The 17,845-nt window shown below is 44.7% G+C and overlaps 1 protein-coding gene across 1 annotated transcript; it reads right to left on the bottom strand.

Annotated features, from left to right (window-relative positions):
* Positions 1–11,113: 11,113 nt before the first annotated feature.
* Positions 11,114–17,838, bottom strand: PSMB9 (proteasome 20S subunit beta 9). The gene is made up of 6 exons (XM_065912553.1): positions 17,575–17,838; positions 15,597–15,664; positions 13,349–13,480; positions 12,556–12,685; positions 12,170–12,311; positions 11,114–11,297 (listed from the first exon to the last, which is right to left on the bottom strand). The coding sequence occupies exons 1-6, from the start codon at positions 17,632–17,634 to the stop codon at positions 11,170–11,172; spliced, it is 660 nt and encodes a 219-aa protein (XP_065768625.1). The 5' UTR covers positions 17,635–17,838; the 3' UTR covers positions 11,114–11,169.
* Positions 17,839–17,845: the final 7 nt, after the last annotated feature.

Genomic DNA, 17,845 nt, shown 5'->3' with positions numbered 1-17,845 from the left:
TATATATATATATATGTACACATATATAATGGAATATTTCTCAGTCATAAAAAGCATGAAATAATGCCATTTGCAGCAACCTAGATGGGCCTAGAGATTATCATATTAAGTGAAGTAAGTCAGACAAAGAAAGACAAATACCATGTATAAGCCAGGGATTGAACCCGGGTCTCCTGCATCGCAGGCAGATTCTTTATCATCTGAGTCACCAAGGAAGCCTCATGTATAACTTATATGTGGTGATTAATAAAATGATATAAATGAACTTGTTTATAAAACAGATTCACAGACACAGGAAACAAACTTTTGGTTACCACAGGGGAAAGGCTGGCAGGGGGGATAAATTAGGAATTTGGAAGTCACACACACACAATTACATATGAAACAGATAACCAAGAATGACCGGCTGTGTAGCACTGGGAGCTATACTCAATATTTTATCCTGGCAGCTGTAGTCCATGGGGTCGCAGAGTCGGACACGACTGAGCCACCGAGCTGAACTGATACAGGAAAACAATCTGAAAAAGAATATGTGTGCTCGGTCACATCTGATTCTTGGGGACCTTATGGACCATAGATCACCAGGCTCCTCTTTCCAAGGAATTTTTCAGGCAAGAATATGGAGTGGGTTGCCATTTCCCACTCCAGGGGATCTTTCCGACCCAGGGATTGAACCTGCAACTCTTGCGTCTCCTGCATTGGCAGGCAGATTATTTACCACTGTGCCACCTGGGAAGCCCTCATACTACACTTGATCGTAGCCAGAAGGCCGAGAAATGAAAAAAAGAATATATATGCATATATATTTGCATGTGTGCGTGCTCAGTCACTCCAGTCGGGTCTGACTCTTGGCGACCCCATGAACTGTAGGCTCCTCTGTTTATGGGAATTCTCCAGGCAAGGATGCTGGAGTGGGTTGCCATGCCCTCCTCCAGGGGATCTTCCTGACCCAGGGATGGTACCCACGTCTCTGTCTCCTGCATTGGGAGGCAGCTTCTTTACCACTAGCGCCACCTGAGAAGCCCACATATATGTAAACCTATACACCTGAAACTAACAACACTGTAAATCAACTATACTTCAATAAAAAAATGATGGCAAGCCTAATGTCACACACACATTACTGTACTGTGTTAATAAGATTAATTTACATTTAAAGCTGAAGTTGAAAGCTTTAAATAATATTGTCATCTAACTATATTTCTGTATATTTAAAACACATACATAATAATGAATTAAAATTAATAAGCAAAAAAAGAGAGGATTTGTTCAAACTTGCTCTTGGAATATTCACTGCACTGTTAAAAAGAAATAAAAAAGTTTTTTTCACCTTGAGTGTAATCAGCCCAGCCAACAGCTATTTCTTTTCAGAAGACTCTCACTCACTCAGTATCCTGATAATTTGAATATTTTGCGATACTTCCATGTTCTTAAATTGTTTTAAAAACAAATAACAAAAACCCTTTGAATCATGAGAGACCAAAAGCATATAATTATTATGCTAACTTCTTTATTTTAAAATGTTTTATTTTCAATCTGGTTATTGGGATAGCAAAAGCTTTAACAATTGCTCACTCTTAGGTACATGTCCATTTATATTAATTAAGTAACCAGTTTCCTCTGAAAATTGTTTTTTTGGTCCCCTTCCTGAGGCCTAAACTCTGAATTGAAAAATCTAAAATTGTCCAGCTGTTTTTTACCCTTTTCCCCCCACTAGCTAGCCACTACTTGTTCGACCACTAGGTGGCGCCAAAGGCTGAATCTGTCTCCACGTGGGCTGCAGAAGGACGTTTTTTAGGTGCACTTGGCAAGCTTTATACACTTCCACTAAGGGGAGACCTAGCTAGCACACACCGTGACGGACAGCACAGCACATTCACTCTGAAGTCATTCTGTTCTCTCAAAAGAGCTCCCTTGTGTATCAGCCCCACAATGTAGAAAAAGCTGACAAAACAGGGTGCTCAATCTTTCCTTGATTAATCTTGTCCAGATAAAAATATTGCCGATTGTGTGTGTGTGTGTGTGTGCACTAGTCGCTCAGTCATGTCTAACTCTGTGATCCCGTGGACTGTAGCCCACCGGGCTCCTCTGTCCATGGGATTCTCCAGGCAACAACACTGGACTGGGTTACCATTTCCTACTCCAGAGGATCTTCCCCACCCAGGGATTGAACCTGGGTCTTCTGCATTGCAGGCAGATGCTTTACCATCTGAGTCACCAGGGAAGCCCCACTGCAGACTGTAGGTATTTATTATGACTGCAACCCTGGGGAAGGGCACGGCAACCCACTCCAGTGTTCTTGCCTGGAGAACCCCATGGACAGAGGAGCCTGGCGGGCTACAGGCCATAGATTCGCAGAGTTGGACACGACAGGAGTGACTTCATATGCACGCACGTAGATGTTTCAGGAAGGGTTAAGCACACTCTGGTTCATATTGTAAGTCTGGCAGGCTTATTTTAATACATTCATTTTAAAGAAGGTTTGTTTCTGGGTTTAAAATATCTTTGTCAATCAGTAGAAACCCTAGGCTGCAATTTACAGGCTGGATGAGAAGACTGTGGAAAGTTGCCAAAGCCCCTCACTGTCCAGAATGTGTACCTACCTTTGGGGTAATGACTGGTAAGTCTTTGTGAACCTGTGAGATTTCTAGATTCTATTCCTCTATTCTGATATTGTTGGTTACTGCAATTAATTAAACCCCGCCAACCGGACCAAAGAGATGTTTTCTGTTTCTCTCTCATAATTGCTGAAGCCCTTTGCTAGAAGCTGTCATCAAAAATTGGGTTTTCTGGGATTTCCATGGTGGTCCGATGGCTATGCTCCTGATGCAGGGGGCCCCAGTTCCATCCTGGTGGAAGAACCAGGTCCCTGAATGCCTCCACTAAGACCTAGCACAGCCAAGTAAATGACAAAGAAAGAACAACAAATGTTAGAAAATTTGGTCTTCTGAGAGAAACAACAGAAAAGGACAATTTCAGGGCTCACTGAAATGATGACCATGATTTATTTCTTGATTCTTGCTCTTTCAGAGAACAGAATTATGAGAACAAACTTGCCAGTTTAAGCTGCCATTATCACCTATTGATACTTGTCAAAACTGTACCAGGGACTTAAAATTGTAAGACTTGTAAGACTGCTTTAGTACAGAAGTAGAGGCAGTCATTAACACAGTCTTTTGGCTCTTGTTGTTGTTATTCATTCGCTCAGTCGTGTCTGACTCTTTGCCACCCCATGGGCTGCAGCACACCAGGCTTCCCTGTCCATCACCAACTCCCGGAGCTTGCTCAAACTCATGTACATTGAGTCGGTGATGCCATCCAACCATCTCATCCTCTGTTTCTCCTCTTGCCTTCGTTCTTTCTCAGCATCAGGGTCTTTTCCAATGAGTCGGATCTTTGTATCAGGTGGTCAAAGTATTGGAGCTTCAGCTTCAGCATCAGTCCTTCCAATGAACACCAAGGACTGAGTTCCTTTAGGATGGACTGGTTGGATCTCCTTGCAGTCCAAGGGGCTCTCAAGAGTCTTCTCCAACACCACAGTTCAAAAGCATCAATTCTTCTCTGCTCAGCCTTCTTTATGGCCCAACTCTCACATCCATACATGACAACTGGAAAAACCATAGCTTTGACTAGATGGTCCTTTGTTGGCAAAGTAATGTCTCTGCTTTTTAATATGTTGTCTAGGTTTGTCAGCCATGAAATTAAAAACCACTTTGCTCCTTGGAAGAAAAGCTATGACAGCAAACTTGTCATAGCTTTTCTTCCAAGGAGCAAAGTGGTTTTTAATTTCATGGCTGCAGTCACCATCTGCAGTGATTTAGGAACCCAAGAAAATAAAGTCTGCCACTGTTTCCATTGTTTCCCCATCTATTTGCTGTGAAGTGATTGGACCAGATGCCACGACCTTAGTTTTTTGAATGTTGAGTTTTAAGCCAACTTTTTCACTCTCCTCTTTCACTTTCATCAAGAGACTCTTTAGTTCCTCTTTGCTTTCTGCCATAAGGGTGGTGTCATCTGCATATCTGAGGTTACTGATATTCCTCTCAGCACTCTTGATTCCAGCCTGTGCTTCATCCAGCCCAGCATTTTGCATGGTGTGTTCTGCATATGAGTTAAATAAGCAGGGTGACAATATACAGCCTTGATGTACTCCTTTCCCAATTTGGAACCAGTCCTGTTCTGACTGTTGCTTTTTGACTTGCATACAGGTTTCTCAGGAGACAGGTAAGGTGGTCTGGTATTCTTATCTCTTTAAGAATTTTCCACAGTTTGTTGTGATCCACATGGTCAAAGGCTTTAGCATAGTCAATGAAGCAGAAGTAGATGTTTTCCTGGAACTCTCTTGCTTTTTCTATGATCTAATGGATGTTGGCAATTTGATCTCCGGTTCCTCTGCCTTTTCTAAATCCAGTTTGAACATCTGGAAGTTCTCCATTCACATTCTGTTGAAGCCTGGCTTGGAGAATTTTGAGCATTATTTTGCTAATGTGTGAAATGAATGTAATTGGGTGGTAGTTTGAGCATTCTTTGGCATTAACATAGTCTGGTAGCCCTAGATCAATGGAATAGGGAATAAGACTGAATGAAACTGTTAACCAATATTTAATTATGGTGGTTTGTTTTAGAATACGGTCTTAAATGTTCTGTTTTCTGATAAGCTTCCCTGGTGGCTCAGATGGTAAAGCATCTGCCTGCAATGTGGGAGACCCGGGTTCAATCCCTGGGTCGGGAAGATGCCCTGGAGAAGGAAATGGCAACCCACTTGCCTGGAGAATCTCATGGATGGAGGAGCCTGGTACACTACAGTCCACGGGGTCGCAAAGAGTCGGACACGACTGAGAGACTTCACTTGACTTGACTTGACTCTGATAAGCATGTGAATAAGCCATTTCACTTTCTTCTTATCTACATATAATCCTCAACTTTAGTCTATGCCTGCGGAAAAAGAAACTCAGTGTTCTTTGAACCATGTCTTTCTTGTTCCAATGAAACTTCAGAACTCAGGAAAAGTATTCTATCATAAATCTTAATATAGACTGAAAACTGTAACTACTCAGGGAAAATGAAAGATAATGATGACCCTAATGACTGGAATTCTGACAAATGCTTTTACAATTTTTAAGCTTAGAAAAATCCCAACTCTTCTTGGTTAAAGGATAGTGAGTCAAATTTTGCTTTTTAGAGCTAACATACCTCTAGAGACAATAAAATATTTTTGTGGCTAGCCTCACCGGTGGAATATGTGATGATTCTATAGAAAATCTGGTATATGGTTCTTCTCTGCAAATACTATGCAAAGTGCTTTTATGAGTATGGCAATGTAGTGATATGCAGTGGTTCACATCCCCTACTTCGGAATCCTGAGCAGGCCAGAAATGTCACATATTAAGGAAAATCTCATTTAATTGGGTATGACCAGTCATTAATAAGAGAAAGGACTGAAGTTTATATGTGGAAACAAGGCCTACGAAATCCTCTGAGCAAGTCAGTTCCTAGTTTATTAAGTCCCTGCGTGACAGGTGGAAAGGATGCTTTTTATTTTATTTTATTTTTTTTAATATTTATTTACTTATTTGACTGCACCAGGTTTTAGTTGTGGCATAAGGCATCTAGTTCCCTGAACAGGGATGGAACCCAAGACCCCTGCATTGTAAGCATGGAGTCTCAGCCACTGGACCACCAGGGAAGTCCCAGAAAGGATGTTAATTTCTTGTGAGCCAGGATCACCGATGAACTTCGGGTGTCTCAGAGAAAATGAGATTTCATCCACACTGAAAGACCCTATCAGCAAAGCTTTGAGAAGCTGAGTTGGGGGAGGGTTCTTGGAATCAGTAAGTTGATACATGGCAATAAAATTATTTCTGGTTATCAAAGGGGTAAATAAAACTATGACCTTATGGGCAAAAGTCTTCTAGACAGATGACAACTCTCTGGCCTTAATATCACTGAGACCTCCATTTGTTAGCCACACAGCAAGGCGATCCTCACATCTTATTCTAAAACAGGCCTTTTATTCTATAAAAGAGACTGTCAGATTAAGGACATGGAGTTAGAACATTTCTGGAAGATCTTATTTGGTCTACTCATTACCTTAAGGGTAGGAATCATCGAGGAAAAATATTCCAAAAATTGGAAATTAGGCAAAAATCAGCTTTCTTAATTAATATTGTATGTGAACATTTTCTCATAATCCTGCCTGTCCAAAATCTGAGTGTTTTCAAGGATTGTAACTTGACTGAAAAACCCAGCTGGCCCTGTACCATGAGAGGTTGATCTGTAGAAAGCTGATAAGGTCTGATGACTTTGCCTTTTCTCTGGTGAGGAAGATAAGCCCATGGTTATGATTTTATTGCTTGTAGTACATTAACCATTTTGAATCTCTTAACAGCCATTTCCCCAGATTATGTACATCTTTGGTTTGCAAATACTCTTTGAATGTAGTGGCCTCTTGTATCCTTCCTGATTCCGATTAATGTTTGGTAACACTTTGAAAAGTCTAACAAATACCTTTCTGCAACATATGGGAGGCTCATTATAAACAGATAAAGCACCCCCTGCAACCGCCAGCCAGAGCAGGTCTGATAAAACACTTTACTTCTGCTTCTAGGTGCTGCTGTTTGCTACGTCGTCAGGCATGAGACTTTATGGCAACCACCACTGAAACCACTTCGAAGCCACTTCTATGTCAAGAACTTCACCTTTTTTTACGCTGCTTCTCCAAAGCCAGTTGCTTTTCTTGTCACCTTTGCCAGTGAAATGAATGGAGGGGAGATTCCCATTTCCTCCTGTTGCTTAACTGTGAATTGAAGTCTCAGGTGCATGATTTTGATTTATTAAAAAATATTTATTTATTTATTTATTTTTGGCAGTGCTGGGTCTTTGTTATGGCAAGCGGGGGGGGGGCTACTCCTCATTGCGGTGTGGGGGCTTCTCACGCGGGGGCTTCTCTTGTTGCGGAGCCCCGGCTCTAGGGCACGCCGGCTTCAGTAGCTGCAGCACGTGGCCTCAGTCGCTGGGGCTCCCGGGCTCTAAAGCACAGACTCAGTAGCTGGGACTCATGGGCTTAGTTGCTCCGAGACATGTGGGATCTTCCCGGACCAGGGATCGAACTGGGTCTCCTGCATTGGCAGGTGGATTCTTCACCACTGAGTGACCGGGGAAACCCAAATTTGATTTTTTTTTAAAGTAGGACTTAGATCCTCTCTTGGTGCCCTGACTTCCCAGAGGGCCAGCAGAAGTGGGCTTTATGAACTGTCCTATGGAAAGGCAGGAGCCAGAAAGTCAGGGAAAATTTTACGGTATTTTTAAGGTGTTCAAGTCTGATGGGACACATAACCAGCGTCCTTACATGAATTGTGAGGGGCTATGTGGAGTGGTTGCTGTGATAAATGCTTTGGTTCATGGGCTACATCACTAGTTCTTCAAGTTCAGTTAACCCCCAGACTCACAAGAAGTCATAAAATGATTATCTTTGTTTTAAGCCTCAGAGTTTAGGGGTGGTTTGTTCCACAGCAATAGATATACTGTTTTTCTTTCTCTAGTTTTGTTGAAGTATACTTGATTTGCAATGTTGTGTTAATTTCTGCTGCACAGTAAAATGACTCAGCGATACACGTTTTTTTTCATATTCTTTTCCATTATGGCTTATTTCAAGATATTGAATATAGTTCCCTGTGCTATACAGTAGGACCTTGTTGTTTCAAAACATACTGTATTGTGTAGCTTTGTGTATGTGTGGCTTTTTTACTCAATATTATTTCTATGAAATTTATTTATCTTGTTGCATTATCAGTAGTTCACTAACATGCATTGCTTATGTAGCATTCTGTTGTATTAATAAACTACATTTTCTTTATCTGTTTACTGTTGAGGAACTATTTTTTTTTAGGCCATTTGAGAAAATCTGTGGACATCATGACATTTTACCCTGAAATAGTTTGGCATGTATATTTTAAGAATAAGGACATTTCTCCTACAAAAGCAGAATAACATCATCACCTCCAAGACACTTACTTTGGATATAATATTATCTAATTACTCAGTCCATATTTAAATTTCCCCTGTGATCCTAGTAATGCCCACTTGTAAATGATTGTTACCTTAAGCTGCTCAATTTCAGTCTCATTTGTTACACAAAAACAGGTAACTAATGCCTGCAATTCAGGAGACGCAGGTTCGATCCCTGGGTCTGGAAAATCCCTGGAGAAGGAACTGGAAGCACACTCCAGTATTCTTGCCTGGGGCGGGCTACAGTCCTTGGGCTTGCAGAGTCAGACACGACTGAGCGACTAACACACAACGCATGCAGTGGATATGATACCACTAGAGAAAATTAATTTCCTTCCTTCTTCTTTCTTTAGGTTTGCTTAATTGTTATTTTTTCAAAGTTTTAGGAGAATTTTTATGTCACTTATTTTAAACATTTTTTGTTCTAATAAATGTATTTGAAGTTATAAAATTCCAAGTACTCCTTTAATTGTATCTCACAGAATTCGATAGCTGTTTTACCAAATGCTTCTGAATGAGTTTTTTTTTGACTATCTTTTAAATCTGCTGTTTATCAAAATTTTCTTAGTTTGCAAACCATGAGAATTTTAGGTGTCCTTTTGTAATCAAGTTCTAATTTAGCAGAGTATGAGTGCTGAGTATGGTTTCAAAGATATTAATACTTTGAAGTTTATTGAAGTTTATGGCATCATGCATATTCTAATTCAGTAAATGTTCTATGTGACTTGAAAAATTATATATATAGTTGCTTTTGGATTATTTTCTTTCTTCCTTTATTATTACTTTTAAAATACACTTAGAAATTTTATTAATTTTTTTAGTTAAAAAAATTAAGAAAATTTTTTTTTGCCTGCACTGGGTCTTCAATGTGGCATGCGGGCTTAGTTCCCCGACCAGGAATTGAACCTGCATCCCCTGCATTGGAAGATGGATTCTTAGAACATCTTCCACCACTGGACCACCAGGAAAGTCCCTATAGATTTTAAAAAGCTGTCCTCCTTATATTCATTTTATTTATTTAATCTTTTGGCCACACCAGGCAGCACGTGGGCCCTTGACAGTGCAGAGTGTTAACCCCTGAACTGCCAGGGAGGTCCCTGCTCTTTAAATGAATCTTTTGAATCCTGTAACTGATTGCATTTCCTTCTTTGCTTTCACTACCCTGTAGCTTAGAACCAACTAAGCTCATGGATAGCTGGCTGGTCAATACATGGCCTGGTAAACTGGCTTTCTGGGGGGAAAAAAAAACAAAACCCAAAGTTCTGATACGTAGCATTTCTGGTTTCAGTAGTATAAATATTTCTGCCATGGTCAATGTCAAACTACCAGTGGTTAACAACTGCCTTTCAAAACTCCTGAGTGTTTTACAATCTGCTCTTGTTAAGCTGTTCAAGACAGCTCCAGTGCATCGCTTCTCTTTTTAAAAGAGGGATATGCATGTTGTATTTTAGTTTTACCTCTTGGCTTCATTTATTTCATAACTTGGTCTTTTCTCTAATCATTTTCTTCTTTCCCTCCTCCTCCTCTTTACATGGGAAGTGCTACGAGCCCTTTGTGGAATGAGGGGCACAGCGATGCGGCTTTTTTGGCCAATAAAGAAGCAGCCAGACTTCCAGTTTATAAAGGTTTGTGTCCCCATCACGTTCTCGAGGCCTCTGCTGTGTGGTCTGCTTGTGTGGCACGCATGCGCAGTTCAGGCCGTCACAAGGATTCATCCCTAGAGGCAGGGCGTCCCCGTCTCCAGCTCTCTCATCTGGGAGATTCCCCTGCACCCTCCGGCCCATAGGGGCCCGCATTCTCACTTCCTCTGGCCAGAACCACAGTCTTTTTCTCGGAGATGCCTCTCAGCAGTGCAGCTCTGCAGTTGATGCCAGAATTCAGGGCAGAGCCGGGAGAGGAAGGAGGAAAGACTGAGCCCTCCTCCCCCCAGAACGCTGCCTCCCCCAGTTTTGAGTCTCTCCACAATCCACCTGTTGTTTGTTTATTTTTCAGAGTGGTTTAATACTTGCTTTTGTCTACACTCCAGTGTTCTGAGTTGTGATCAGCAGAAAAAATATACTCCAACTATTACACTGAATTTCAAAATAAGTTAAATCTCGTGGCTAGAAAGAACTCAAGGCGATAGTAATTTTAGATTCGTTTTCTCAAAACCAAACACACACTACGAAGAACATAGGGATGTCTTGGGGGTCTTTGTATGTTTCGCCTGAGATCTGGAAAGAAAAGCAGACAGAAGTTTCCTAGGTGGCCCACTAGGATTCTGTTAAATATACCTCTTAACTGCTCACTTGTGTGTGAAAAGGCATTGACTAAAGCTATAAAGCATCTCAGAAGTCACTCAACACCCCATCTGACAGAAGAGAAAACAAGGGCTCAGAGAAGGGGAGTAGTTTGTCCTGTCACTCAGGAAATGCCTGGCAAAGATAGGTCCAGAGCTCAGCCTGTTGAATAATACAGTTATTCAAACATCAAACAACGTCCTAAGTGTTAAATGTTGGGTTGGGCTAATTATTGCAGATTTCAGGAAGGAGATGGTATATGAGTCTTGAGGGAACAGATTTCATGTCAGTAGTAGAGGAAGGGCATTTGGTAAACAAAATCCCACATCTCCACTTTTGAATTGCCATGACTTACTCTTACTAACCTTCCATCTATTCTTACATAGAATTGTCAATAGTTGTAGTTCATACCCAAAGTCTTTTGGTTTGGGTTCTAAGAGATAAAACGTTTATAGGCATGTAGCCAATGCTCAGTTCAATAAATTTCACTTTTTGGGTTATTGTTACTATTCTTTGAAATTCACGAGTCCCCCCTCCCCAAATATTTAAGTATTTATCATGTTTTGGCCTCTAATGTGAATGAACACGTTATGAGAGGAATCCTTTTCCATGCGAGCTGGCTCCTAGCTAATGCTCAGACGTGTAACTGTCTTGGCTACCTGAGATCTGTCACATACACCTGACTCTCATCTGATCCTCCACCCCTCCTCTGGGAAAGATGTTTTAGAGGTGGGGACAAAAGAATACAAAAGATACACTAGCATTTGGGTGGGCAGCAGCCCCCTTCCCAAGCTTCACCTCTCTGAGTGCACATGGACCATACCAGCTTCTGGTTCCAGAAAGTTTATTACAAAATAAAGAAGGAGAGTCCGAGGAAGGAGATTCACTCGTCATGGAATTTTGGCAGCTCGTCACCCAGGATGACGCGATGGTCCACCCCAGCGCCTGTGATGGTGACCAGGTAGATGACGCCCCCGCTGGAGCCGTCTCGGTTCATGGCCAGGGCGATAGCTGCGGAGGGTGCCGGGTGGAGAGAGGAAGTGAGAACGGCTTGGCTGCAGAAGTTGCGTCCCGTGGGACCTCCCTGGTGGTCTGGGGCTAAGACCCTGCGCGTCCACTGCAGGGGGCCTGGGATCCAGTCCTGGTAAAGCAACTAGATCCAGCATGCTGCAACTAAGGCCCCATGCAGCCAGATAAATAACTATTTTTTTAAAATGGTTTCCCTTCCCTTCTGTCCATATGCCTACTACTACATGCAGACTTCAGAACACATCTCCTAGAGATGCGTATTTAGGGGTGGTCAACCAACTTAAAAAAATACAAAGGTCTTCATGCAACCTTCATGGTCTCAACACTCCCACCATGATTGATTTTGTAACAAGTAGATAGGCAAGCGCTCCCAAATCCTTGAATATGTAACAATTGGCTCTTATGGGCTGGCCCAAGCGCACAACTGGTTTCCTGTGGTCACCCTAGATCTTCCTTTGGTGTGCACAGAACAGTCTTGGGTTATGCCTTTTGTCCTGAAGTCCATTAGTTCCTCAGTTGTGTCCGACTCTTTGAAACCCCATGGACTCTAGCCCGCCAGGCTCCTCTGTCCATGGAATTCTCCAGCCAAGAATACTGGAGTGGGTAGCCATTCCCTTCTCCAGGGGATCTTTCCAACCTAGGGATCGAACCCAAGTCTCCTGCATTGCAGGCGGACTCTTGACCATCTGCGCTTTGTCCTGAAAGCCCATCTAGTTCAGCCTTTGCCCCATCACTCTCAAAGGCGTCCCATTTGGACATTTCATCAGATGGGCATCCATGTCTTTCTTGTCCCCATGCTCGACGTCCTTACCACGTGTAACCCCTGCCCCAGATGCCTCCCACCTGTGTATTACCGTTTGTGGTGAAGCGTCTGCACTCCTCCGGGGACATGCCTGGTTTATAGGCTGCATCCACGTAACCGTAGATGTAGGAGCTGCCAGAGCCGCCAATGGCGAAGGGCTGTCGAATCAGCATCCCGCTCAAGGTCCCGTACACCTGGGGAGGCACCCTCCGCTCAGACTCCGGGAGCCTGCATCCTCTGCTCAGCCCTGAGACGGGCAGGTGGTCTCCACGCCCTGCAGCAAAGCCCCAGCACCTCACACCCTTCTCTTTTGAGACCTTCCTATGCTTTCAGGGGCGGTGTCTTTGGAACTCGAGGCTGGAATGCCATATGACCTCCATCCCCCTCTCTGGGGGAGAGGGGAACTCCGAGGAAGGGGGGACATTGCGAGAAACTCACCTGGCCCCCTTCGCGCTGGTCCCAGCCAGCTACCATGAGATGCGCGGACAGGTCCTCTCGATATTTATAGGTGATGTTCCTCACCACGTTCGCAGCAGCCAGAACAAGCGGGGGTTCCTCCAGCTCCATCCTGAAGGGTTAGGAATAGATGGTGATACGCTTTCCTGGAGGTCCACCCTCCTAGACCATCACCCTCATCTCTGCCAGGTGACCCCTAAAAACTAACTGCAAGGATTCAGACTCCAGCTCCCCTCCCACTGGTGCAGGGGAGCCAGAGTCTCACATTACCCACTAGGAAGAAGCTTTCAATTGTTAATTGTTCTCCCTCCTTTATTCTGTCCCCCCAGCCCCCCGGTCCCCAGTGACAAAAGTCTCCTGGCTGCCAGAGCCTTGCCCACATGGGTTTAGCAGATAAGTGTCACTTCCGCCCCGTGACCTTGGCTCCCACATGGTCACCACCTGATACCATGGAGGGCTGTTTCCTCATCTTCTTCCTCACTATTGATATTAGGAGAGTGATTTGCAGTGTTCAAATCACTTTTACTCATATTTTTTGGTTTTGGAAATAACTATCTGGTGAGGTAGGGGAGGTGCTATTAGTTATCTCTGCTTTACAGATGCAGAAACCAGCTTTGAGGGATTCAAGTGCCAGTTCAAAGAGAAATGAAAGCTGAAGGCTAAGCAAGACGTTTTCCTATTCCGAGGTAGCGCCCCTGGAATAGGACACGGTGCTGGCGTTCACTGCGTTGCGGCGCTCCAGGCGACCTGGACTGGGGACCCCACCGTTTCATACCCGTGGAGCTCCAGTTGGTAGGCGGCCATGTCCGCTATGGCCTGAGCGTCAGCAGCCGAGCCGGAGAGAGCGCAGTAGATGCGCTGGTGCAGGGGGGAGAGCTTGTCAAACACTCGGTTCACCACCGCCTCTCTGTCAGCAAGGAGTGCAAAGTCATCAGCGTCAGAGTTGCCAATTTTTCAGAAAAAAAATAATTTAAGTATAGCTGATTTGCAGTGTTAATTTCTACTGTACAGCAAAGTGATTCAGTTATACATATATACTCTTTTTTTTCCATATTCTTTTCCATTATGGCTTATCACAGGAGTTTGAATGAGTTCCCTGTGCTATATGGTAGGATCTTGTTTATCCCATCTGTATACAACTGCATCTGCCGATCCCCGACTCCCAACCCTTCTCCCCGCCCCCACCTCGCCCAGCACAGGTCGTTCTCTGTCTGTGAGTCTGTTTCTGTAGTGCAGCTATGTTCATTTGTCGTATTTTAGATTCCACATATAAGTGATATCATACGGTATATGTCTTCCTATTTCTGACTATGCCTAATTTGATCATCTCCAGGTCCATCACACTGCTACAAATGGCATTATTTCATTCTTTTTTAGGACTGAGTAATAGCCCATTGTGATATATCTCTCTATACATACACACACATAATATACATATATATCATATCTTTAAAATTTTTTATTGGAGTATAGTTGATTTACACTGTTGTGTTACTTTCAGGTGTATGGCAAAGTGAATTATATAAAGATGTCCACTCCTTTTTTTTTAAATTTAGTATAAAGACAATCTTCAGAGTGAGAGAAAATTTTTGCAAATGAAGCAACCAACAAGGGATTAATTTCCAAAATATACAAACAGCTCATTCAGCTGAATATAAAAAAACAAATAATCCAATCAAAAATGGGTACAAGATCTAAATAGACATTCCTCCAAAGAAGACATTCAGATGGCCAAAGAGCACAGGAAAAGATACTCAGCCACTAATTATTAGAGAAATGCTTTATCCATTCTGTATATAGCAGTTTGCACCTGCCAATCCCAGACTCCCAATCCTTCTCCTTTCCCCCACCTTTGCAACCACAGGTCTGTTCTCTATGTCTGTGAGTCCGTTTGTGTTTTTGTTCATAAAAATAAAACCTACAATGAAGTATCACCTCACACTGGTCAGAATGGCCATCATAAAAAAAAATCTACAAACAATAAATGCTGGTGAAGCTATGGAGAGAAGGGAACCCTGTTATTGTTGATAGGAATGTAAACTGGTGCAGTCACGATGGAGAACAGCATGGAGGTTCCTTAAAAATCTAAACATAGAACTACCATATCACCCAGAAATCCCACTCCTGGGCATACATCTGGAGAGAACCATAATTCAAAAAGATACATGCACCCCAGTGTTCACTGCAGCACTATTTGCAATAGCCAGGACACAGAAGCAGCCTAAATGTCCACCAACAGAGCAACAGATAAAGAACATGTGCACTGCTACGAACAGAAGGGTGCAGGCATCTTTTTGAATTACAGTTTTGCCTGGATAGATGCCCAGGAATGGGATTGCAGGATCCTACAGCGAGTTGCTAAAATTTCTGAGGTTCTTTTGACAATAGAATGGCTTCAGAGTACATGAAATTTAATGCCTGGATTAAAGCAGGAAGGAAAACACTGTCTCAGACAAATGAAACACTGCAAGTAAAGATCAAAATCAGACTTAAATTTTATAATAAAACAAAAATACTACATTAAATTAAGAATAATCTTCCCCTTACTAATTTTTCTGTTATTAACCGTCTTGAGGAAGCTATGTGTTCTATGGCACATAAAGTAAGTGATGTTGATCTAATCCTGTACACTTTTCTTGTATGTGGGGAAACTGGCCAAAAGGGAGAAAGACAAACTTAGTTCACACAATGGATCAGAAACCAGGATATCTGCTCAGCAGAACCATCGTTTCTATCTTTAAACGCAGATGGAAGGAAGGCCTCTGAAAACTATTTCCTCAACTCTTTTCAGACCCAATTCGATGACCCCCTGGGACAGGCCACGTTAGCATTCAGGCCCCAGATTCTCCCCTGGAGTTCAGAGACCACCCCCCCCCCCCAATATCTTATTATAGTGGCCTTTCTGAAAGGTTCACTCAGTTTCTCCAGAGCTTCAGTTTGCCAGTCTCTTTATGAATGACTAAAAATGTGCATTGGGTGCCATGAGCTTCCTTCCAGAAGTACACAGGGTCACCAGCACTCACCCTGCAGACACCCGGGAATCCGATCCCACCACGACGCCCCCATCAAACTCTACTGCCATGATGGTTGTCTGCAGAGAGACAGGATAGAACGTCAGAGAGGGAAGAGCCTTGACCCCTTCACGTTAGATAAGGAAACACTCTCAGAGAGGGGAGGCGACTGGCTCAAGGTTATCTGGTAATTTAGGCCAGAGTCGACTCCCAGGATGGGATTTTTTTTTTTGGTTTCCATTTTGTCTATTGTCTTTCCTGGCTGCAAGGGAATGTCAGAGTCTGGCCGGGGGTATCACACAGAAAGAATGGCATCCCTAAAATTCCTTCTGCTGTAAAAGGTGGGGGGGTGGGGTGGGTGGGTGTGTGTGAAGCTCCCAGGGGCATAAGTGCTCCCTCTGAGTGAAGGGCTCGGGAGGCACTTCCAGGCCCTGGTGACGCAGCCCCACAAATGAATGACCTCTGCATGCGCTTGCTGTGTGCACAGATGCGCTGCAGATCTTGTCACAGAGCAAGTGACCGTGACCTTGGGGAACAAGCTCAAGCCTTTCTATTAGCCCAGAACCGTCCACCCCACCCTCCCCTTAATCAGTTTACTGAGCAAGGGAAAACAGCTCAGAGGTCAGTGGTTACCATGGCCACGTGTCAAGGAAGGAGGAAAGTATCAAGAAACACATGGGACAGTTTAAAATAAAGGTCTCCTTTAAGGATTTCTGATCAAGAGGTAAACAGTCAGGGGACTTCCCTGGTGGTCCAGTGGTTAAGACTGCATGTCCTTTGCAGGGGGGATGGGTTTGATTCCTGGTCAAGGAACTAAGATCCCACATGTCATGTGGTGTGGCTAAAAAATAATTTTTTTTTTCTTTAAAAGAGTAAATAGCCAGGGGAAGAGATCTGTACCAAGAAAGGATTTGATTGGGGAGTTTTAGCTGCCTTTTCCAAGTCAAGAACAGAATTAAGGAAGAGTGAAGGAGAATAAAGCCACATTTAACTTTAAAGATCCTACAAAGGAAGAAACTGCATCACACAGAAGGCAAGTGACTTGCCCAAGATCACGCAGGACTAAACCCCCGTCCAGCTCTCAGGGTTTGGTCTGACTTGTACTTCGTACTTTCCACTGTTCATCTGGCGGTGAGGGGAAGAGCTTCTACTTTATGAATAGTTTCACGGCTATATTCCTCAGGGCTTCATAAGTCGCTCTGGCCTCCGGGGCTATTGGCCGCAGTGCTCATTTTGACACATTGATTCATCGTGAAGAGCGGACCAGAGATCAGCGGTAACCTCACCCGAGAGGTTACTCCGTTATTACAGGCTGCCCGAAGCTGAAAGCAGTGGCGGTCACTTGAGAGCAGAAGCCAGCCAGCCAAGGGCTGCCACCAGCCCCCGGGGGCCCAGCCTGGGCAAAAGTCCTCCAGCAGGTTGTGGAGGTGGGTGCGGAAGACACGGGGAGGGGAGCACGCTGCACCCGGGCCAAGTAGCTGCCTTCCTGGACCAGGCTGGCACTGGCAGCGCCAGTTCACAGGGAACCCGCGTTATCAGTGGCGGGACCGTGAGTTCCCCGGAGCGAGCCCATCAAAGGTCTGTGGGGCGCGTTCCTTCCCGGTCAGCGCCCACACGTTCCCAAGTGCCGTCCTGTCCACTCGGGGCACCGTGTCCTCATTTCTGCGCACCTTCCCCAGCTCCCCCGCTTCATTTAAGCAGCCCTTGTCTCTAGTTCAGAGTGAAAGCGAAAGCGCTCTAGAGCAGCTTCCCCTCAACGCTTCCAGCTCGGAGCCCAAGCACCCCTTCCCCGCCGGCCCCCCGCGCCCAGCCCCTTGGCGGACCCCCGAGCACCCCGCTTCTGTACGGAGACGCCCGTGTTCCTTTTGGGATGCGCGCCCTGGCCACTGCAAGCGGTCTCCTCCCTCTTGCGAGTCTCCGAGTTCACCCTGTGGCGCTTCCAGGGTCCGCCCGTCCCTCCGTCCCTCCGCTGACACTCCAGACTCATTACCCCGGTGTGGACTTCTCCTGCCCGGGGCAAATCCCCGGTGGGGGCTCCGGACCGCAGCATCCCGGCTCCGCGAGGCTCGCCGCTCCGGGCTCTGGTTTCCGACCTGGGACCGCGCGCCGCACGCTGCCCGAGGCTCCGCCTCCGCGCTGCGCCCGCCAGGGGGCGCCCGACTCCGCGCCGCCGCGCGGGGTGGCCCGGCGCTAACCTGCGCGGGGAGGGTCTGCCCGGAGACACATGACGCAGGAGACCGGGGCCAGCGGATCTGCCCGGA

Source organism: Muntiacus reevesi, chromosome 20 (assembly GCF_963930625.1).
Source record: "Muntiacus reevesi chromosome 20, mMunRee1.1, whole genome shotgun sequence".
Taxonomy (NCBI): domain Eukaryota; kingdom Metazoa; phylum Chordata; class Mammalia; order Artiodactyla; family Cervidae; genus Muntiacus; species Muntiacus reevesi.
The sequence above is the reverse complement of the archived record's forward strand: the minus strand, read 5'-3'. Positions and strand labels throughout refer to the sequence as shown.